The sequence below is a fragment of the Andrographis paniculata genome, unplaced genomic scaffold (assembly GCF_009805555.1).
Source record: "Andrographis paniculata isolate CXL003 unplaced genomic scaffold, ASM980555v1 Contig62END, whole genome shotgun sequence".
NCBI lineage: Eukaryota > Viridiplantae > Streptophyta > Magnoliopsida > Lamiales > Acanthaceae > Andrographis > Andrographis paniculata.
In genome coordinates, this window is record NW_026137598.1 from 2918343 (window position 1) to 2941140 (window position 22798).

The 22798-nt window shown below is 32.0% G+C and overlaps 1 protein-coding gene across 2 annotated transcripts; it reads left to right on the forward strand.

The window, feature by feature from the left end:
• Nucleotides 1-11289: 11289 nt before the first annotated feature.
• LOC127261041 (CAAX prenyl protease 1 homolog) lies at nt 11290-21693 on the forward strand. Of its 2 annotated transcripts, XM_051289186.1 has the most exons (14): nt 11290-11416; nt 12142-12289; nt 12390-12474; nt 12570-12665; nt 12840-12905; nt 13043-13141; nt 13341-13454; nt 13568-13678; nt 14059-14121; nt 15227-15319; nt 19628-19741; nt 19841-19912; nt 20006-20071; nt 21345-21693. In XM_051289186.1, exons 1-14 carry the CDS (start codon nt 11386-11388, stop codon nt 21459-21461), a joined length of 1275 nt encoding a protein of 424 aa, XP_051145143.1. In that variant the 5' UTR covers nt 11290-11385; the 3' UTR covers nt 21462-21693. The 2 variants fall into 2 exon arrangements, with proteins under 2 accessions (XP_051145143.1, XP_051145144.1); XM_051289187.1 differs by lacking the exon at nt 13043-13141.
• The last annotated feature ends 1105 nt before the right edge of the window (nt 21694-22798 follow it).

Here is a 22798-nt window from a genome sequence, read left to right on the forward strand (position 1 = left end):
CAGTATCTAGAATGTGATGATGTTTGTGTTCAGCGCGACCATTCTGTTGAGAGGTGTATGGACAAGAACGTTGAATCTATGTACCTTGATTAGAGAGAAAATTTAATAATGTAGAATCTCTATACTCAAGGGCATTATCAGTATGGAGGGTTTGTATAGGAAGAAAATTGAGTTCGAACCATTTGAGCAAATTGAATGTATGTTTGAGGTAATTATGGATGGTGTTTCAAAAAATATATCCATGCAAAACGGGAGTAATCATCTATGAAAATTACATAATAATGACACCCACCCACAAAGGGAACATGGAAAGGACTCCAAATATCATAATGAACTAAGAAAAACTGTTTACTTGCGACCGACATATTTTCTGAAAAAGATAAGGCTGATTGTTTTCCCAAATGACAGTGTAAGAAATAAAATAACTCAAATGAGTAGGACTCTAATGACCCTTACTAACGAAATTGAATTTTAGAGGAAGACGCATGACCAAGACGAAGGTGTTATTGAAGACTAGGGGAAGAAAATGTATTAAGAGGGGTATGAGTAGTAGCAACTGAGAAATTACTTAGAGGAATTTTCCAAGATTGTACCTCAAATAGTTGACCCACTTTTCGACCTATCCTAAGAATTTGACCCGTACGTGGATCTTGAACCTGCACACCAGAAGAATAAAACGTAACAGTAAGTCCTTGCTCAACTAGTTGGCCAACTGATACAAGATTTAAAGTCAATTTAGAAATACAATAAGTATCAGGAAGAGATATAAATGGTAGAGATACATAATCTGAATGAGTGATATCCATGCGACTCTCATTAGCAGTCATAAGGGGAGTTGGAAGCAAGATTTTGATGCAAGAGAGTCACAAGATTCTGGACTGAGGAAGCCAATCAACTCCGATGACAAAACCAATCACGCCGGTATAAATCAAGAAATCAAATCAAACAATCCAACCGGTAACAGCTGCAAAATAAAATCAACTCTGATAACAAAACCAACCACACCATAACGTAGGGACCAAAGCAGGAGGTGGCGGCCAAAAAATGACGGCGGCGGCGAAAGTGTTTTCCGCCGCGATTTGATTTTTCGATGGCAAGGTTGTTAGACGACAGCGGATCCAACGGTATAGGCAGTGTCGACCAGAGAGCGGCGATGGACGGCGAAAAGCAGCGGCGGCAGCTAGGTTTTGGTTTTGGAAAATCGAACTCTGATACCATGTTAGAATTTTTGGAGAAAAATAATGAGATTGTGTTATTGATTATCAAAATAAGGGGCCTATATATAGGAAATACAAAACAGACTCGATAGACTCAAATCTAAGTAATATAATCTATAGATAAGACCAAATTTAAATATAAATATACTAAATCTAAAACCGAATACTTAAAAGATCTCAACAATCCTATAAGGAAATCGAATCAATGTGACTCAAAAGTATATCTAAGATCATGTATACCCTGTGAAATTCTATTTATTCTTATTTTCATTCACTCCACTTTATTTCTCCAGCAGAACTTTACTGCTATATGTCATTGCATCTTTTTATGCCCAAAGAAAGTTTAGGATCGATTCATATTGAAGGACATCAATTTCATGTGTAGGGAGTGATACTTGGATTAGAAACTCTTTCACCTCATCGGCGAAGAGGTTCCTTACTTTGATATCGGCTGAAGTCCCTTCCATATCGTGAATGATACTGTAGAAGTCCCTGGCATTAAGTTCGAGAATCTCAACATCGACTATTTCTTGTGTGAACATCATACTAAACTCTACCGTCACTACGCTGAGAAGGCCTCCGAGGCAACAAACGGTCACATCTAGCAGAAGCTCAGAGGTTTCCAATAACAAGTAAGTGCTGAACATAACGCTTGCAACCCAACTGGCTTGTGGTATGGACCAATACCGTAGGCATAAACGGGAAAGATGCCATATTTGAAAAGCATAAAAAATGCTATTGTATTCTTAAATCTCTTTTTCTCGAGAAACCGAGTTGCCATCTTTAAAACTTTCACAGCGTCAGTTGGACCTTCTCCAAAGACAAGTTACTAACAGTTCGTTTGATGTTTTCCTTTCCTTTCTCGGTCATTAAACGGAGGGGAAAAACCTTCTAATCTTCAGGGTAAGACGACACTATGGAAAGTTGGTCTGAGGAACTCAAGTGATCAATAACAAGACCAACAACATTTCTGACATGGTCCAATGACTGCCTGTCGAGGTATCAATTAAAATCTAGTACTATGAAAAGATCAATAGCAGCTTCAGGGAAAGATAATCTGAATATTCTGACATTGATGGCGCCTTTATCCTAAAAAGAACCGAAAACCTTTATGGCGGCACTGATGCAATGACACTCGGATACTGGGGAATGACAATGGCATCGACCTTTGGTAAGCAAGACAGCTGAATGGAAGTAGCTGAGGGCAGCAATTCGTCGTCCTTAATGTATGGAGGCTCAATATCATGCATTCTCTGCTACAACATTTAGAAACATGAAATCAAAATATACATACGGCTGAAATTAACCCGCATTTGAACGAAAACCATTCTCAATGCACTTAAAAAATAAATTGTGTTTTAATAAGAATAGTCAGGCGGTGTTGTGCAAATCCAATCAAGATTTTCGACAGAAGTTAAAACCAGATTGTTGTAATCATATTGGCAGTCATTCATTGTTAGTAAAGGGAAGGGGGTTAACTTCATATGTTCTCTGATTCCATACCTTGAAAAAAATTCAAGAAAATTGCAACATACAATCTTTCGAACAAGATACCATATTCTCAAGAAACTGAAAACGAAATGCATTGAGACTAGATAAGTCAGACTGAATGTGCAAATCCAATCAATAAGAAAATGATCGAACAGATTGGAAGAATGATACAATGTATCGAAAGTTATCAAGATCGAAATAAACAGATATGGAGATAAGAGTGGGAAACAAGAAAAGTGAAGAGAACTTACAGCACGACGAGATGAAGAACGTTTAGATGGAGAATAAGATGCCATGAATGTTTCTTGATGTTGTTTTTGTGAATGCGCAATTTTCTTGGAGAAGTCAAGCAGTTTGTAACTATATAGTTGATATGAGAGTGAAAACTGATGTTTTGGATATTTAATAGAGAATTTATCAAAGTTATCAAAAATTAAGATATATTTTCCATCCTATATGTATAACTAACCACTTTTGCTAATTTTACTTTAAAATACTAATAATTAATATTGAAAAGAAAATTGAGAGCTTTGAAAATCTAACAACAACCAATATGATGTCATTCCACAAATCTTCAGTATCGAATGTGAACTCCCATGGCTATCAAAAGGCCATAACAAGACGTGCCAGGAGTTGGCGCTATCAGTTACCCAGCCTACGCCACACCTTATATGATATAATTCAGTTTGTGAATTCTTTTAGGTTAATCAGATGAATATGAATTTAGGTGTTCCCAAAAATCAACATATTACCTAGAAAATTCGATTCAACTAGTGTGACGATATTTCAACATTCATTCCTTTTTTATATTATTTTATCTCTTTTGGTGGCAAAGCCACAATCAACAAATTCCCTTTCACATTATTTGAAACACCATGGCCTGAACTTCATGATAAAGAGGCCAACTCCGTAAAGTCTTGGCAATAGAGTTATGGAATCGTAATAAGTTCACTCCACTGTTAGCACAATTATGAAATTGTTGGGCCATCCCAATAGGCCAAAGAAATGGTTCTCTTTTCCGATAAAAAAAAAACGAAGAAATTGTTCTCCTTGGGCCATGAAATATTTGGAGGTCATCTGTCAAGACTTGAACAACTTAGAAGATTGTGTTTGATTAAAAATTCAATTGTGGGTTAAATATAAATTATTTGGGCTATCAATCAAATTAAGTCTATTAAGTGCTTTATTAAATTTTAATGGGTTTAAATATATTTATTAAGTGCTTGACTCATATGTTTAACATAACTGTATATTTGAAATAGTAAAATCCAAACATTATTAAAGTTTAAATACTTAATATGAAAATCAACAAACATGTGGTGCATCAGAATCGCTATTGATGTCACAACGGTCCTGTCAGACATTCATCCTCTCAAGATGTTGCATAATAGTCAGGGCGTAACTCTCAAAACGATCAAACTGCTCCTTGAAGTGCACTAGCTGACTCTCCTTATTTGTTTGAGCACAAAGCGTACGACCATCACTAGTAAATGAGCTACGATCCGGTGGCACCATAATGTATTTAATTGTGTCACGTACTATGCAATTTATTGTAATTTTTTAAAAATAGAATAAAAATTTATTTTTTATTTAAATATCATATCCTACACTTTATAATGTTGCTTTATAAGCTTACAACAAAACAACTAAAACTAAGTAGGGTGAATTGGAATTAACTTCATTAAAAACTTTCATTCCACTTAATGCATGGGTAGAGAGATAATCATGTTTCAATTTATAACTCTAATCTTAAAAAGTTAAAATTCAGCCTACCTATCAAAAACCAAATACTATCTTCTTCAAATAGCATGATACGGTTAAAAAAAACAAGTGTATATTTTCTAAGAATATTGAGTCCAAATAATAATAATAAAAAAAAACTAAATATAAACCTAAAAGAAACACATAAGGTAGAAATCTAAAGTAAAGATTATATATTCATCCATAAGAATGAATACCTCAAACTTACCATAACTAAACCATGAGCTAAAATGCAATTCAACAATTAACCAATTGCTTACCTTGTCAAGATTCAGAATGTTTCCTAGTGTTGATAATCTCTCGTTGACACAGTGATAACTAAATCTGATAAGTTGTTCCTCAAGGGTTGTAATCCCATTACTTCAAAAAGGAAATATAGATTCAAGTACAATAGACGAAAAAAATGACAAATAGTTTAAGATTACTCAAATGTAAAATAAACAATATAACAAAAATTGAATTATGTTGCTATAGTGATAAGTTAGAGGATAGGTAATTAAGATTTGTAAGTCAATGTAACATAACATTGCGCTTCACAATTCCTCATAGTTGCATAATAATAAATTACAAAGAGACATTATCATTGCAACACTAAGTAATAAGATAATAAATTAAAAAAGAGACATTAATAGTAACAAAAATCCCCAAAATCAAGTTAAAGGGATAGAAAGACGACAAAATCAGAACTTCCAAAATAAGATATAAACAATAACACTGTATTTGCACCTCTTTAACGAGGCAGAATAAGAAAAAAAAATCTAAAACCTTTATTATTAGAATTTGAAAAAGATATAAGAGGATAACAACTCAGATATAGTGGTGAGCGTATCAAAGAACCTAAACAATAATCATAGCAAGGAAAGATGAGAAGGTTTCAGAAGGAATCATCACAATCATATTATTAAAGTCTTGAACTGTAAGTAATAATCCCATTTTAGTTTCTTGTTTTCCGGGACTTGACAAAGTAGGAATTTTTCTTTTTAAAAAATTCATGCAACAAGAATGTTAGTAACCACGCGTCCATTATCAAGAAAAATAACTATATACAATTTCAACGCTTTATCATTTGACAATAAAGAGCCCATTCTCAAGTCCAATCCTTTTGTTGCCCTCAAAGATTCACCTATTCTAGTTTAGCACATAGAAATTGGGGGGGAAAGAAATATAATAACTCATAAATGTCGAAAACATCCAAAATACCTTTAATCCAATGCAAAAATGTTCAGCAAGATCATGGAACTGGGCATGTATATTACCAAAAATTGTGATATGGATTTTCACATGTTGCATTCAACACAATAGAAAATATCAATATAGTATCCCTAATGGGATTACAAATAATAAAATATATAGGCAGAAAGCATACTTCTATGGAATCAAGAATAATGATTTTTAATCTTTGGAAAGTACATGATAAACAAGTGGAATCATGTGCAAAGCAAATAGTTTTACACAAAAACAAAAGTAAGGATAAAACGCATAATTGTGGCAATTATCTTACATTCAAATACTCTTTACATTTATCAAAATTGGGTTAAAATATACATTTCATCACCATGAGCCCACATCCACTGGATTTCCTGAGTATTTAACAATGCTATTCATTTTACCTAGGTTTTTTCCATAGTTTGTTTAACCCACAAGGATTGTCATTGTTAAGAGCAATGTGCTCCATGGCCAACTAATGGGATATCACATTTCTATAAATCAAAGACATTAGCTCTTGAGTTGATTAATAAAAACCAATACACAATATGTGACCTTGCAGTTCAGAATCAACTAATTTGTATATGCATTAGCTAAAGATGGCATACCCATAACATTGTTTTCATCCACTAATAATGTTAACAATACAAAAAAATCATGAAGAAAAGATACCTGGACATTACTTTCAAACATTAGCACCTCCTTAGCCTTCTCATATAAAGTTCTAACCTGCATTTGAAAAATCTCGCACACTCACGATCCAAATGTAAATGGATATTATTTTCAAATTATATAGCAAGTGAAAAGAGAGTGAAACAAGGAACAAACACTAACAGAGACTACAGTTTATAGTTGTATTGATTTTCAACAAAGAGCTTTTCAAAGGAAACAATGTTGGAGTTTGGATAGAAGATTACATTAAAATACTCATCCTTCCAAACATGAAAATAAAAGCTCCATTGTCCTATTTATCACTCTTTAGCTTCCTTTGAGTTTGTGAATAATCCTATTACCCTTTGGTGAGTGCATACAAGGGGCAAACTATTTTTTTAGTCACGTAACTGGATCTTATTATCATTTTAGTCCCGTAAGTGGAGCCTGTCGCAAACTAGTCCCATAAGTGAAAATTTTTCGTTGTTTTAGTCCTCCAGCGCCCGAGACGCCCGCGTGGCTCGCCGGAAGCCACGTGTCTGCCAGGTGGCCCGCCAGGTCAGCGACACCTGTCAGACACATGAATTTTATTTTATTTTTAATTTTTTTAATTTTTTTTAATTGGACCAAATAAATAAAATTTAAAAATAAATTAAAAATAAATTTTTAGAAAAAATTAAAAAATAAAAATAAAAAATAAAATCCACGTGTCCCCCAGGTGTCGCTGACCTGGCGGACACGTGGTCTCCAGCGAGCCACGCAGGCGTCTCCGGCGCCGGAGGACTAAAACAACGAAAATTTTTCACTTATGAGACTAGTTTGCGACAGGCTCCACTTACGGGATTAAAATGATAATAAGATCCAGTTACGGGACTAAAAAAACAGTTTACCCTTTTTATTATATTATTATTCAATATATTAATTTGTTTTAATAAATTAGAATTTTAGCATAATTTTATTATGTGTATGTATTATTACTTTAACAAATGTAAAATGACAATAAGATAAAATGGATTTGGAGATGAATAATATCTCATTGTCAAAATTTCTGCTTATCATGAGAGATTTTATACTATACAATTTATACGTAACTTTCCTTTAAAATCCAATAAAATTCACATGCTTTTAAAGTCTATGGATTGAATACAACAACTTTTAAAAATTTGAATTGAATACCTCCATATTTTAAAAAAAATTTAAAAATCTGAATTGAATACCTCCGGATTATAAAAGACTTCTAAAAATTTGAAAAAAAGTCTAATAAAATCCTATAAAATCATAATTAAATACATTCTCCTAAAAGTAATAGGAGTATATCATGAAAAATTTATTAAAGAGATTGGTAAAAAAAATAAAAATGGGTGAATAATATAGTGCCAAAATTGTTATTATTTAGTAATGTAAACTAATAGAATTATTAGTGGATAAAAGATTTTATTATAAATAGATTATATATATATTTAGCAAACAATAAATAAATAATATTGACATAATTTTGGCGGAATATATTTTTTCATTCTTAACCATATATATTTTTTTATTATCTTCTTAATTGGAAGAGTTTATTTATTGTGTAAAATTTGGCGGAATATTTTTTCTCATTCTTAACCATATATATTTTTTTATTACCTTCTTAATTGGAAGAGTTTATATTGTGTAAAATTTGTTATGCTTTTGATTGAATTTATCATTTGGAAAGTAAACACTGTATTTGATATGTCTAACTATTAAATAATTTTTAAGAGTGTAAATAATATTTTTTTTCATTCCAAAATAATAGTCTTCTTTATATTGAGCATTAAATTTAGAGAATATTACTCATTAATTATACTTCATATATAAAATATTAATAAAATTTATGACATATTAGAAATATATTATTCTTATTAAAATTTTCAAAATGCTTATTCGATATAATAATATTATTTTATATACTTTAAAATATAGAATATTACAAAAGTAAACTCTGTAATAAGTACACTTTGTAGGAGAAGATGCTTGTCTAATACGTCATTTAGGACCATTGATAGTGTGGCCGTGCACACATGTGCAAAGGATGACCGTAAATCTGTTGAACTATTTCCGCAATGGCCTCATGGTCAACTCATTCTGGCTCAGGCGGACGTTCATACGCTATTTCACAGGTGCTCGTCTCGGGGGAACTTGTTGAGGGTCTCTATTTATTTGGAGGCTTGCGTTGTGTAGAGGTGCAATTGGAACCACTGGCGTAGCTACATTGGGACTTGGGGGTAGTTGCCCCTAAGCCCCAATTATCCTTTTTTATTTTTTAATGTAAAAAAATAAAATAATTATATTGAATTTGTCTCCTTTAAATTTTAAATTTTTTAAACTCTACTTTTTTATTTTTAAATATTTTTAATATAAAAATAAAAAATACTACAATTATATTGAATTTGCCTTCCTAAATTTTTAACTATTATATTTGTCTTGTATTTTTCTTTTCCTTTTTTTTTATTTATTTTAATCACATAGGTCAAAGAGAAACCAGAAGTACGGTGGTGGACCGGTAAGTGAAAAACGCTATTTTTCTATTTTCGTCTGTCCCACATCACTTGTTATTTCCTTTTTTGGAAATATGATTATCCACTTTAATCACATTTTAATTTTTAATTTTTATAATTTTTTAAATCTTAATTAAACTATTTACTTATCTTAATCCTAATTTATAATTATTTTTACTAAATAACAATTATTTCTACTAATACACTTCTTAATTATCTATTAATTATACTTTACCTAAATTCTCGTATCTACATTAACGCACCCAAAATATATGGGACAGAAGGAGTAATATTTAGATATGTTATTTTGGACTTTAATTAAAAATAATAATAATGTAATATAATAATATATGTATAAATATATAAACTAAATAAAATAAACCAAACCTTCAAAGCAGGAAGGAAGGGAATGCAGAGAAAGAAGAAGAGAGAAAGCAAAAGAAAGAAAGAAAAATACTTAGCAGTTTAATTTTAATTTTAATTTTGATATTTTATTTTTTATTGTATGTAAAATTTAATAACTATAATTGTAAATGTGAATTTAAATATTATACATTAAATTAATAATTATTTCAAAATTTTTAAATATTTATTTTGCATATAGTCCGTCATTTGTTCGACAAGTAATTTTTTTTTTTTTTTTTTTTATTTTGTTGTATTTTACCATATTGATTTGGTGCTTTAACTATCTACTAATAATTCCGCCATTTTGATTTTGTTGTTTTGATACTTATTAATACTATGTATATATATTGCAGATATTTTGTTATTTATTGTGCATGTAATTATTTGTTTTGCTATATTTGTAATTTTATAGTTTCGATTTGATGTTTTGATTATTTACTAATACTTTTATAATTTTAAATCGATAGTTTTATTATTACTTATTTGTTATTTAAAATTAAAATAAATTAGTATCTCATAATATCACTTCAATAGTTTATAGAAACCGTTGTATAACCACTAGTTAATTATATAACTATTGTATTGACCTAATTCTTTAGGTAGAAGCATTATTATAACCCTAAAGTTGTAGTATTATGAGAATGTCTCATTGATCAATTTTAAGCTAACTAATTCAATTTTCATGTACTCGTAGAATATGATTCGATCGGACTTCATTTAATCATTAAGCATGATCAATCAACTTATTCTAATTTAACACAAATCTTATAAAAATTCACCGTAAATTTATTGTTAGCCCAACCATTATGAAATTTGTTCCAAATCGAAGCTAACATCCCTAAATTTTATTTTAAAGATTAAAAATTCAATTAATCGTTTGAATCATCTAAAATATCATCTTAACTCACACAATTTGTTCAATTCCGAAAACTAAAACAATTTTATTGTAAAAATCATTAAAAATATTTTTTACACTGAAATGGGACAAAGTTGTTCTTTAAGTAAAGCTAACACATATGTCTATATTCGTAATTAAATAAAAATACAAAAACAACTTCAGAAAGAGCATAAAACCAGTTACACAAACTAAACAGACTTTCCATCAAAAAATAAAGTGTGTAACTTTAGAAAATTATACTCTTTTCGTTACTCACAAATACATATTTTTATTTTCTATTTTGAGTTGTCCAATTAAAAAGTAACTAGATCAAATTACATCATTACTTTTACACAAAAAATAAGTGCAAAAAATAAATATATTATTATAGGTAAATGTAATATTTTAAAATTGAATATTATAATTAAAATATCATTATTTTTCAAAATTTGTGCCAAAAGTAAATATATACATTAAATTTCTTAAATTTATTGTATATCCAAATTGAACAAATTAGGTCTCTAATTATAGGTGATACATATATCTACATCTCAAATGAAACATAAATGTGAAAAAAATACTCAAAAATTACTAAAAGTATGTCGAACACGTGATATTTGTAATAATGACATGTGATGTTTGTAATAATGACATGTGTTGTTTGTTTATAATTACATGTGTGTTGTACATGTATATATTATGTGATGAAATTAATTATTGCATGTACTGTGTGAGACTCTATGATGTGTTGTTAATTCATATGTTGTGTTTGTATTATATGAATATAAATAATATAGTATCATTAATATTACCGTGTGTTGTTTGTTAGCTATATATATACTGTTAATTTATATGCTGTGTTTGTATTATATTAATATAAATAATATGTTGTTACTAACCTTTAGCGTGTACGGTTCAGCACAATGAGATTGAGCCCCAGCCGATAAATAATTATCAAACACCCTCAAGTCTATCGAGTCTAGGTGGGATCCGGATATAGTTTCATCTAATTAGTCGGGTCTCGGGTCCGGTCATACAGACCCAACCCGTTACCGTTCCTAAGCCTACCCTTATCATTTTGGATCCGATCCGAATCACACCGACTATGGCAGTTCCTAATAATAATAATCATTATTAATTAATTAATTAATTAAAAATTTAAATACTTGGCTTGGCTTGGAAAATCTGCATAAACTGAAAAGAAGTTGAAGAAAGAGGCCAGAACCACTCCAAGCGATTCTCCCTGTCAATCGTCATGGCGTTTCCTTTCATGGAGGCAGTAGTCGGTATGAATGGCATCCCTCAATCCACTTGCTCCTCTCTTTCGAATGCTTATTCCATACTCAATACTTATTGACGCACGCACATATTCGCGCTTCAGCTTCGTTTTTCTTTGATTTTGTGTTACCGCAGCTTGGATGAGCTTAGGGTTCTACACGCTTGCAGCAATTAGTTTTAGGATTTTTGTGACATTTTATTCCCCGTCGGGAGCTGGGATATTTTCCCTTTAGTCGGTTTTTGTGCGTGTGCGTGTGATTGTATTTGGGTAGTGGGGGTTAGGGTTTTTTATTATTTTATTGTCCATGTATGCCAGCGTGGGATTGTCAGCTCTTGTCGTTTGTTGAATTTAATGAGCCTCGTTTATTTATATATATTAGGGTTAGTGAAGTGGGTTTATATTTCAGTTTGGAATGCTTATGAGTTTATTCTTGATGGGACAATTTTGGTCCTTGTTGGGTAAAAATTACTGAGTTATCGAATATGCGGCATTCTAATGTACATGAGAATGAGAGTGGATTTAGGACACATGAGTTCAAAGTTTTTAGTTGGTTTAGCTGCAAGATAATATAGTACTACTGTGTTTATTAGAAATTTCTTTCATTTTGTTTTCTGGTTTTCATTTTTCAATAATTTTACTTTGTTTTTGAAGTGATGATAATCTGCAGCTCATAAATGCACTGAAATGGGTTACTTGCTTTCTTATTCCTGATTTGAATTTTGGATGGTTCAGGTTTTATGATACTTATGTATATGTTTGAGACATATCTTGATCGGCGGCAGCATGCTGCTCTTAAGTTGCCAACTCTTCCAAAACCTCTGTTAGGAGTAATCAGTCAAGAAAAGTTCGAAAAATCTCGTGCTTATAGTCTTGACAAAAGGTTTGAGCAGTTGTTTATGCATTCCTCTTAGATTATGATAGTGACACTTGTTTTCTATGTGAATAACTGATCTTTGGTATTTCTATTTTGTCTTTGACAGTTATTTCCATTTTGTGCATGAATTTTTAACCATAGTCATGGATTCCGGAATTCTGTACTTTAGGATCTTACCCTGGTTTTGGAAGGTGAATGCTTTTTCAACAAGCCTTCTTTGATGATTTGGAACCTCCATTTGAGTAACTTATTTATTTATTGTGTACTATTGTCTCTTTAACTGCAGAGATCTGGAGAATTTTTGGTATATGCTGGTCTCAATGCCGAAAATGAGATTTTGCACACTCTTGCATTTTTAGCTGGTGTTATGTTTTGGTCACAGGTGTGTATAAGCCTAAGCTTCAACTCTTTTTTTGAAGATTAAGCAAATGCTTTATGGATTTGTTTATCAGATCACTACATATTGCGTCCGATATTCTCCCCACTTCGATGATAGGATGCATTCTCATGTCGTTTCAGCTATGTAATTGTTTTGAAACCTGTGTGCACCCTGCAGATAACTGATTTGCCATTTTCTTTATACTCCACTTTTGTGATTGAGGCTCGACATGGTTTCAACAAGGTATTTATCTGCATTAAACTTTTGGTCATATTTGCATCTATCATATCATTTTTTCCCCTCTATTTATCAAACTTCTGCATGTAATGCTACTTTTTCGTCTGACATTCCTCACCTTGAACTCCTTACTCTATTTGCAGCAAACAATATGGTTATTCTTTAGGGATATGATCAAAGGAATTGCCTTAACTATTGTGATTGGTCCCCCTATTGTTGCTGCTATCATATATATAGTTCAGGTACATATGTATAACTTCATGACCATCCTTAAAGAGTGGTACCCAAAAGAGAAAAAGGAAGGATTAAAGCATCTTAAGATTAATTACTGCATTGGAGCTATATTTGATTTTTTATTTACTTTATGCTCAATGTAGTTTTGTTTTCTTTCTGTGACTATTCACATATGGACAGCCTTGAGAAATAACTGTTTTACTGCAGATAGGAGGTCCGTACTTGGCATTATATCTGTGGGCATTTATGCTTGTTGTATCTCTTGTTATGATGACAATTTATCCAGTTTTAATTGCGCCACTTTTCAACAAGTTCACTCCGGTAAGTAGTGACCTAGTTTCTAAAATGAACTTTTTAAAAATTTTGTCATATGCTACCATTCTTAACAAAGTTCATGGAAATATTTTTCTCTCACATTTCATTCTAACAAGCAGCTACCAGAAGGGGGGCTTAGAGAGAAAATTGAGAATCTTGCTTCATCTCTTAAGTTTCCTTTGAAGAAGTTGTTTGTTGTTGATGGATCAACAAGGTCAAGCCATAGCAATGTGAGTACACTTTTGACTTTTCTTCTGCTGCTTCTTCTTCCTCTGAATTTATTTCATTGTGATTGATCTTGTGTATACTATTACCATGCTTTATTTACTTACTGATATACACTTCAGCTCCTGGATTCTGAAGATTGTCTTCAAATGTGAAGTGCCCTTCATTATATTTTGTACATCTGAACTGATGTCTACATAATAGCAGTTCAAAATAGAATTGGAATGCTGTTATTGATATTAAGATTTGAGTCTCCTGCAGGAAGCTCAAATAATGCACTAGGCTTAGAGTTCAATAATTCATTAATGATTTAACTGCTCTAGATGCTTGATGTTGTAATTTGTATTCTTGCTTGTGGATTTATTTCCCTCAACAAAATTTGCAGGCATACATGTACGGATTTTTTAAGAACAAAAGAATTGTTCTTTATGACACGTTGATACAGCAGGTATGCTGTTCATATTTCAAACTTATTACTATGTCCTTTATTAAGTTCTACTTGCTTGGTGATAACTGACAAGTGTCTGCTCTGAAACTTATATGATGCCTCTAGTTGCTAAGTCTATAAAACTGTATTTCTCTCTATTCATGTTTTTTATGATTCTGGCTGTGAAGAATTTATGCATTCTGATGCATCAAAGTTTGATCTGTTGATCTGTCAGCAATTTAAAATTTGTTGAAGTCTTGGACTGCTAAGGTTGATTGTTAAGTATGTTATAGTTATATTAGGTTTGTTAATATGAAAATATGAGCTTTTTGTTTGGACCTTGTATATATGTTTCTATAATGTTTAAAGTGTTCCAGATGCTGTGGTTCCCAATTTTATGGTTTAAGGATTAATGTGATTGTTTTCGTATTTATATATATATATATATATAACTATTATTTTATGATTGAAAAGTTTGATAAATGGTAAAGGTGGCATTTCTGAAACTATAGTATTATGTTGGTGTACATAAATTGCAGAGTAAAGTTTAAAATTTAGTTAAGTATCAGTTGTCAAAACCTTGTAAATTTATAAATGAACCAGTAGCTTATACTTGGAATAAATATGTTGAGTGGGTTATGTTAAATTATTTACTTTATTATTATTCTTATTATTTTTCATGAGAGAAAAATGGATCCAACTATACCTATGATTTCTTAAAGCAAAATAACCTATCCTTACCAAACCAGATGGTTGAATGCTTCTTGGTATATATTCTCGTCCCAAGTAGATATTTGAACTTATCACTGCACAGCTTTTCTTTCACATATGAGTTGAGAGTTGAAACCCAGTCATGAATTGTTCAACAATTAGGGATGATGTTTTGTGAATGAATAATATACTTTTACAGGGAATCGTGAAAGTAGAATAATAGAAATTAAAAAAAAAAAAAAATCTTCAAATGGACAACCCTTAATTGATGGTTGATCTGATATCTGTTATTTTGATAGAAGGAGAACTATAGCTTGGTTTTACAACTTCCTTAGAGGTCGTGTTGTTTTTCATTTATCAACATCATTATTCTTGATCTCTCCTGGATTATGACTTCATACAACATTCAATGCAGTGCAAAAATGATGAAGAAGTTGTTGCTGTTATTGCACATGAACTGGGTCACTGGAAACTTAATCATACAATGTATTCATTCATTGCAGTTCAGGTACATCAGTTGTTCTGTTAGAAGTTTCTTGATGGTATCATGGATGAGTGTGCATTACTGCATTATGCTGGTGGTGTCCCTAGATAATCATTTAGTTGTTGGTTTATTCGTGGAAAGAAGCTATTGATGTATCTAATTAGTCTAGATGTATTAGGTGATTCTTAGAAAATTTGTATGGAACCTTAATACTTATCTTCAAAATTAAATTAATTTTTACAATATTGGACTCTGGTTGCATGGGGTTGATTTTTTTTTTTTTTTTTTGAACGTTCCTCAAGACGTCTAACCTTGTGTTTTTTTTTTTTATTTATACTTTCTTGTGAGCTTGTGTGTGTGCACACTGTTATTTATTATGGATGAGACCCTTAGAAACTGTGTATGGCAAGCATTTTTTCGTATTTCTATTACTTAAGTAGCAAATTAAGGGTATGATTGTAATTATCATTGAAAAGGTAACCCCTATGCAGTTACCACCAACTCAAACCTCAATTGATATCCTTAGCTTTGGCAGAAAATTGATAACTTATGTTTATTTGTTATATGAAGTGTGGAAATGTGAAACTTCTGCTCCTATTTGTTTGGGAGAAGAAACAGAAGTGTTTCTGCAACCTTTGCATTCTTTATATCCAAAATTTATAGTGTCTGAAAAGGTAAGAAAATAAAATTGTATTTTACATATAGCGTCTGACATATATATATATATTAAGGTTGTATTATATATATATATATATATCTAGATACTATCTGTGGCCCCCTTTATAAGTTTCCCATGTCTCACTTAATGCAAACATCATCTTCTTTATATTTACATTATCTGTACGTAATTTGATTTTCTTGGTTCCTGTGTTTTACGTCACTTTACCAAAATAGTCATTCTCCTTTAATGATTTTAAGAAGGGTGATGATGTCTTTAAGATTGTAAAGTGTTAGATTTGATAGATTCATATCCATATCTATATCTATATCCATTATATCATATCTATGATTTAGTTTGTTCGGATAATTTCTAAATATCTCTCTCTATATATATATGTATTCTTTCCTTCTCCTTTTTGACGGAATAATATAACCTTATTTTCCTTCTATTTCGCTATATGGTATCAGAGCCAATTAAAGTTTAGATAGGCTTCCACATTTTTCAGCCGCCGCGTGTCGCCGCTGCTGCCAATTTCAAATTTTCTACTAAGCTCTCTTATTTCTCTCTTCTTTTAATTTTTTATGGCCGACTCTTTTAAATCAATTGGTACTAGATGTCTACGCTTAAGGTGTACTTATTGCCATAAAAATGGTCATACTAAAGGATGTTGCTATAGCCTTCACGGACGCCCGTCTCGTACGAAAAATGCAGTTGCTAATTTCAGTTTCAGGCATCTAAGTAGTCATCCTTCACTAGTTTCGACTCCTCTTTTACTGCGCAGACCTCATTTGTCGGTATTTCTCAATCGATACTAGGTTCATGGGTACTAGATTCCGGTGCAACCGATCTTATGTCTGGTAATCCTTATTTGTTTTCTACTTTTCATCCGTCAAACTCACTAACACATGTCACTCTGGCTAACGGTGATAAAGCATATCCTCAAGCTATCAGTAGAGTTTGCCTGTCACCTAATTTATCTCTTGAGTCTGTTCTTTATGTACCACAAAGTCCATTTAACCTCATATTTGTTAGTCGACTTACTAAAGATTTAGATTGTACTATTTTTTTGACCGGTAGTTCTTTAATAATTCTGGATCACAGTACGGGACGGACGATTGGTACCGGATGTGAGTCTCATGGGCTATATTCTTGTCAATCTTCTATTCTCGCAACTGTCACTGTTGAGTCTCCTGAATTGTTCCATCAACGATTAGGTCATCCCAATTCATCAAAATTAAAACGTATTTTTCCTAATTTTTCATCACTGTCTTCGTTACCATGCGAGTCATGCGAACTTGGAAAACAGTCTCGTACTACTTTTCCAAAGCGCGTCAATAATAGAGCATTTGAACCTCTTGCATTAGTTCACTCGGATATTTTGGGTCCTTGTCGTTCTAAGTCAAGCCTAGGTTTTCAATATTTTGTACTTTTATTGACGATTTCAGTCGGTGTACTTGGGTTTATCTATTGAAAAATAGATCCGAATTACTTACTATATTCAAAAACTTTTGTGCTGAAATTCGTACACAATACCACACCTCTATTAAGGTCTTAAGAAGTGATAATGGTAGAGAATATTTTTTCCACTCATTTAATGAATTCTTGTCTTCTTAGGTGATTATTCATCAGTCTTATTGCCCTTCCACCCCACAACAAAATGGGGTGGCTGAGCGCAAGAATCGTTATTTAGTAGAAACAACTCGTATCCTTTTGCATTATAATGTCCCGTTTCAGTTTTGGGCTGATGCTATCCTTACAGCATACCTTCTTATTAATCATCTTTCTTCTACTGCACTAGGTCATAAGATTCCTATCACATGTCTTCAGCCTAATGTGTCATTATACCCGTTACCGCTGAGAAAGACACCCGTAGCTTGACGATGGATTTATGCAGTCAAAGTTGGACCTGATAGTCGCATTGATCGACTTAAAGCTCGACTTGTTGCAAAGGGCTTTACTCAAGTGTATGGAGAGGATTATACAGAAACCTTCTCTCCCGTTGCCAAAATGTCTTCTGTTCGTCTTTTTCTTTCGATGGTAGCAATGCGTGGTCGGCTCCTTTATCAACTTGACATTAAAAATGTCTTTTTGCATGGTGAGCTTCAAGAAGAAGTATATATGGAGCAACCTCCTGGTTTTGTTACTCAAGGGGAGTCTGGTCTTGTATGTTGCTTTCGTCGTTCACTCTATGGCTTGAAACAGTCTCCACGGGCGTGGTTTGGACGTTTAAGTCTTGCTATTAAAGAATTTGGTATGACACAATGTTCGTCTGATCATACCGTATTCTTCAAGCATAATTTAGAAGGACGATGTGTTTACTTAATGTCTATGTTGATGATATTGTCATCATTGGAGATGATATTACAAAGTTAAAAGGAGCATTTACACAATCATTTCCAGACCAAAGATTTGGGACCACTACGGTACTTCTTAGGAATTGAGATTGCCCAATCGAAGAATGGTGTTATCCTATCTCAGAGAAAGTATGTTCTTGATATGTTAGGAAGAAACAGGTATGAATGAATGTAAGGTTGTGGATTCCCCTATGGATCCAAATAAAAAATTGCTTCCAGGACAAGGGGACCCATTGATTGATATTGATGCAGGACGATATAAAAGGTTGGTTGGAAAGCTTAATTATCTCACTATCACCCGACCAGATATATCATTTGCAGTAAGTGTAGTGAGCCAATTCATGCAGTCTCCATGTGACTCTCATTGGAAGGCACATGCGTATTTTGCGGTATATTAAAGGTCTCCCGGAAAAGGATTATTTTATACAAATCATGGCCATTCTGAAACTGTTGGATATGCAGATGCTGATTGGGCGGGCTCTCCAATCGATAGGCGTTCTACCTCTGGTTATTGCGTGTTTATTGGAGGCAATTTGATATCTTGGAAAAGTAAGAAACAAGATGTGGTTGCGCGCTCTAATGCTGAGGCTGAATATCGTGCTATGGCTTTAGCTACATGTGAGCTTCTCTGGATTAAACAATTGCTCTGTGAACTTAAGTTCTGTGATGTGACGAAGATGAAGTTATGGTGTGATAACCAGGCAGCACTGCACATTGCATCAAATCCAGTATTTCATGAACGAACAAAGCATATCGAAACAGATTGTCACTTCATTAGGGAGAAAGTGTTATCTGGATCTATAGATATGAATTGTGTCCTCAAATGATCAACTTGCAGACATATTTACAAAAGCTCTTAGAGATCCTAGATCCGAGTCCATCTGCAACAAGCTTGGATCGTTTAATTTATACGCTCCAGCTTGAGGGGGAGTGTTAGATTTGATAGATTCATATCCATATATATTTATTCATATCCATCATATCATATCTATGACTTAGTTTGTTAGGATAATTTCTAAATACCTCTATATATATGTATTCTTCCCTTCTCTTTTTTGACGGAGTAATATAACTTTATAGTCCCTCTATTTCTCTACATAAAGGAAAGTAAATTTTTGGTGCAAACTATTGCCTAACAGAAGTGTTCTCTGATCCAGCTCTGCTTCTCAGTTTATCTGTTTAAAATTTCTTAATTGTATGCTCTGTTGCTATACCAGGCAACGAATGCGAGGCTATTTATATCATAGCTCCTGCTTTGATGCTTTAGTAAATGAATATCATTTGATGATAAACTTGTGGTTTACTCTGCAATTGCAGATCCTAACACTGTTGCAGTTTGGAGGTTTTACCCTTGTTCGGAACTCTAAAGATTTATTTGAGAGTTTTGGGTTTGACACACAGCCAGTCCTCATTGGACTCATAATATTTCAGGTATTTTGTTATACCCTTGCCCCTCGGGAATATGAACTTATTCATCATTATCACTGGCTTCTATTAAATGCATCAATAAATTCTTTTTTGTCATCACAGCACACAGTTATACCTTTCCAGCATCTTGTGAGCTTTTTACTCAATCTGGTTAGTCGAGCTTTCGAGTTTCAGGTAACATTGAATTGAACTCTGAAAATAGGTTTCTCGTTGTGAACTTGTGTTTCATTGATTTATGCTTCACTAATTGTTCGTTCATGAATGAAGGCTGATGCTTTTGCTTGGAAACTTGGCTATGCTGAACCTCTTCGAGCTGGCCTCATCAAGCTGCAGGTAATTTATTTTTCTTTTCTTCATGCTTTCCAAGTTTAAATCTCTTCATCTTATGTGTTGACTATGCCATTGATTTTGTTTGAAAAGAAAAAATTCAATCACAAATTTAGAACAAACATGGGTTTTATCCATTTCCCACCCCTGTGATTGGGGTTGATCCTTATTTTTTGATTCATATACTGAATGAGTTGTCTTGGCTGTCTCTTATCTACTTCAAGCTCGTTAGAACAATACAAGGGAGTTTGAAAAACTAAACAAGCAGAGTTTGAACACAAAATTGGTTCGATAACTTGTCAAATTTTTCTCAAACTTTATTCATAGAAATTCTAAGGCAGTTAATGTTTTTCTCATGGAGTATGATTATCGCTACTCATAATTAGCTCCTTTCATCCTTTCACTTTCTAGCCTTGAAACGATTATCATTTGGGGTGTGCAATTTTGGATTTTCATTTTTATTTTTTAAACTGACTTTGTAGTTAATTAAGAATCTTGAAATTTCAGAACCCAAAAAAGAACTTTGAATTCAAATTAGTCAAAATTGGAAAGCTTTTTTGAAATTTCTAAAATGACCAACCTAAAAGACGAGTAAACTTTAGTTTTTACTACATGCAGGAAGGATTCACTTACACTTTCTTTCTGGAAGGAATCATTTTAATAATAAAAAATGTCTCAAATTGGATGAATATGCTATTTTATTTTATTTTTTTTAACTCCCTTCCAGTTATGAATCTGCCTCAATTCATTAAATATGCTTATTATGTGCATTCCTTCTGGTTATGAATTTTCTTCCTTCTTTCAGAAGTTTTGGTTTTGAAAAAGATATATATGTAGCATAATAATATTATAGCAATGTACTGTAATTTCAATATGAATTCAAGGCCTATATATAAATAAAGATGATCTATATCTTCTCTATATTACAAATCCATGTAAAGAACGCGCGCACACACACATATATATATATGTTGTTTAACTTCAGTGAATTATTTTTCTGATTACTTCAATTGGATTTCAAAATCTGAATCAGTGAAATTTGCATTTGATTAAGTTTATAATGTTTGAAATCCCAATTTCTGAAAAATCTGAAGGGTTATAAATCTCTGTTCTAATTCCGATTCACACCCTTTTCCATCAATGATATATTTGTAGCTCGTTGCAGTCCCCGAACTATTCAAGCAAGAATTGACTAATTAATGATATCTCAGTTCAATTTGACAAGAGCTTCATGTATTGGTTCAACTTACCCTTACAAGCTTAATTTTGTGTTTGACAGGAAGAGAACCTTTCGGCTATGAACACTGATCCTTGGTATTCAGCATATCACTATTCCCACCCTCCACTGGTTGAAAGATTAGCTGCTATCGACAAACTTGAGAAGAAGACAGACTAATCAGACAGATGGTGTGAGGTTCTGGTACACGAGGTAAGTCCATTTCAGGCGTATATGTGTGATTGGTGATTTTAATGTGGTGTTAGAATGCTGTATGCCTGTGGTAGATGATCGATTTGCATGTACCAATAATTTTCTTAACCATGGCAAAAATGAAGTAAATGATATTGGCCACTTTGTTTGTTGAGAAGCTCTTGGCGGGCGGCTTAAGTTTGGAGTTTTGTTTTGTTTCTGCATTTTGAGCTCATAAATGTTCTCGTTAATGGTTTCCCATCTTTGCTTGCAATTTTGCTCTGGTATTTTGGTTGATAAGTAGTCTGGGATTTTTATTTTTATTATTATTATTTTTTTTGTACAATCACAATTTATATATGTTAATATTTTATTATTATATTTTATAATAATAAAATATTATATCAATCGATTGTTTTTATTAAACACATTTATAAAATCAAGTGAACAAAGAAGGTCCCTGTGGTTCACTTATTTTTAATTATAATTATGGGTGTATTAACCTTAACAAAAAAGAATTGATACAATAGTATTATTAAAATATATTTCCACCGTTCGATAAATTACGTTACACTTATGATATATAAACCTACTGTTGTTAAAAGTGAAAGTGGATATTTTTATTAGACTAAAAAAAAAAATGCAAAATATATATTTATGAAATGGACAAAGAAAATATAATATATATTCTATTTATTTAAACTGAAGTAATTTTTATGTTATTTCTGTTTATTTCATTAAAAATATTTATTAGACTTTCCATAGGCAAGTGGTCAATATCTACTCACCTAAACTAAAATTGACGTTTAAATATGTTTCTTTGGATGGCTTTGAAAAAAATTTAATTTGAATTTGATATTAAAATAATGTATGATAACATATTTTATGAGAGAAAAAAATGTATTTTTTTTTTGTGTAATGCAGAGTCCAAAACTTCAAATAGTAAAACCTGGGATTTTGAGCAAAAGAAACATATGCCCAATGGTTAATACACCCATAATAAGTGAACTAGAGGGATCCTTCTTTGTTCACTTGATTTTATAAAGTGTGTTTTAATAAAATAATCGATTAGTTGAAAAATTTTACTAATTAGTCTCTCTGTTATATGTATCCCATTATTAATTTTGCAAAGTCAGCAAATCCATATTTAATTATTACTCTCTATTTAACATTTATTTACAACAAATACAACTAATTTAATTACGGATGGATGGAGTATTTGATTATTATTTACTGTATATGTAATTAAAATAAAAAAAATTATATTATATTTTTAATGTTTAGACAATTAGGAGTTTGTTTGGTTGTGATTTGAAATTGATTTA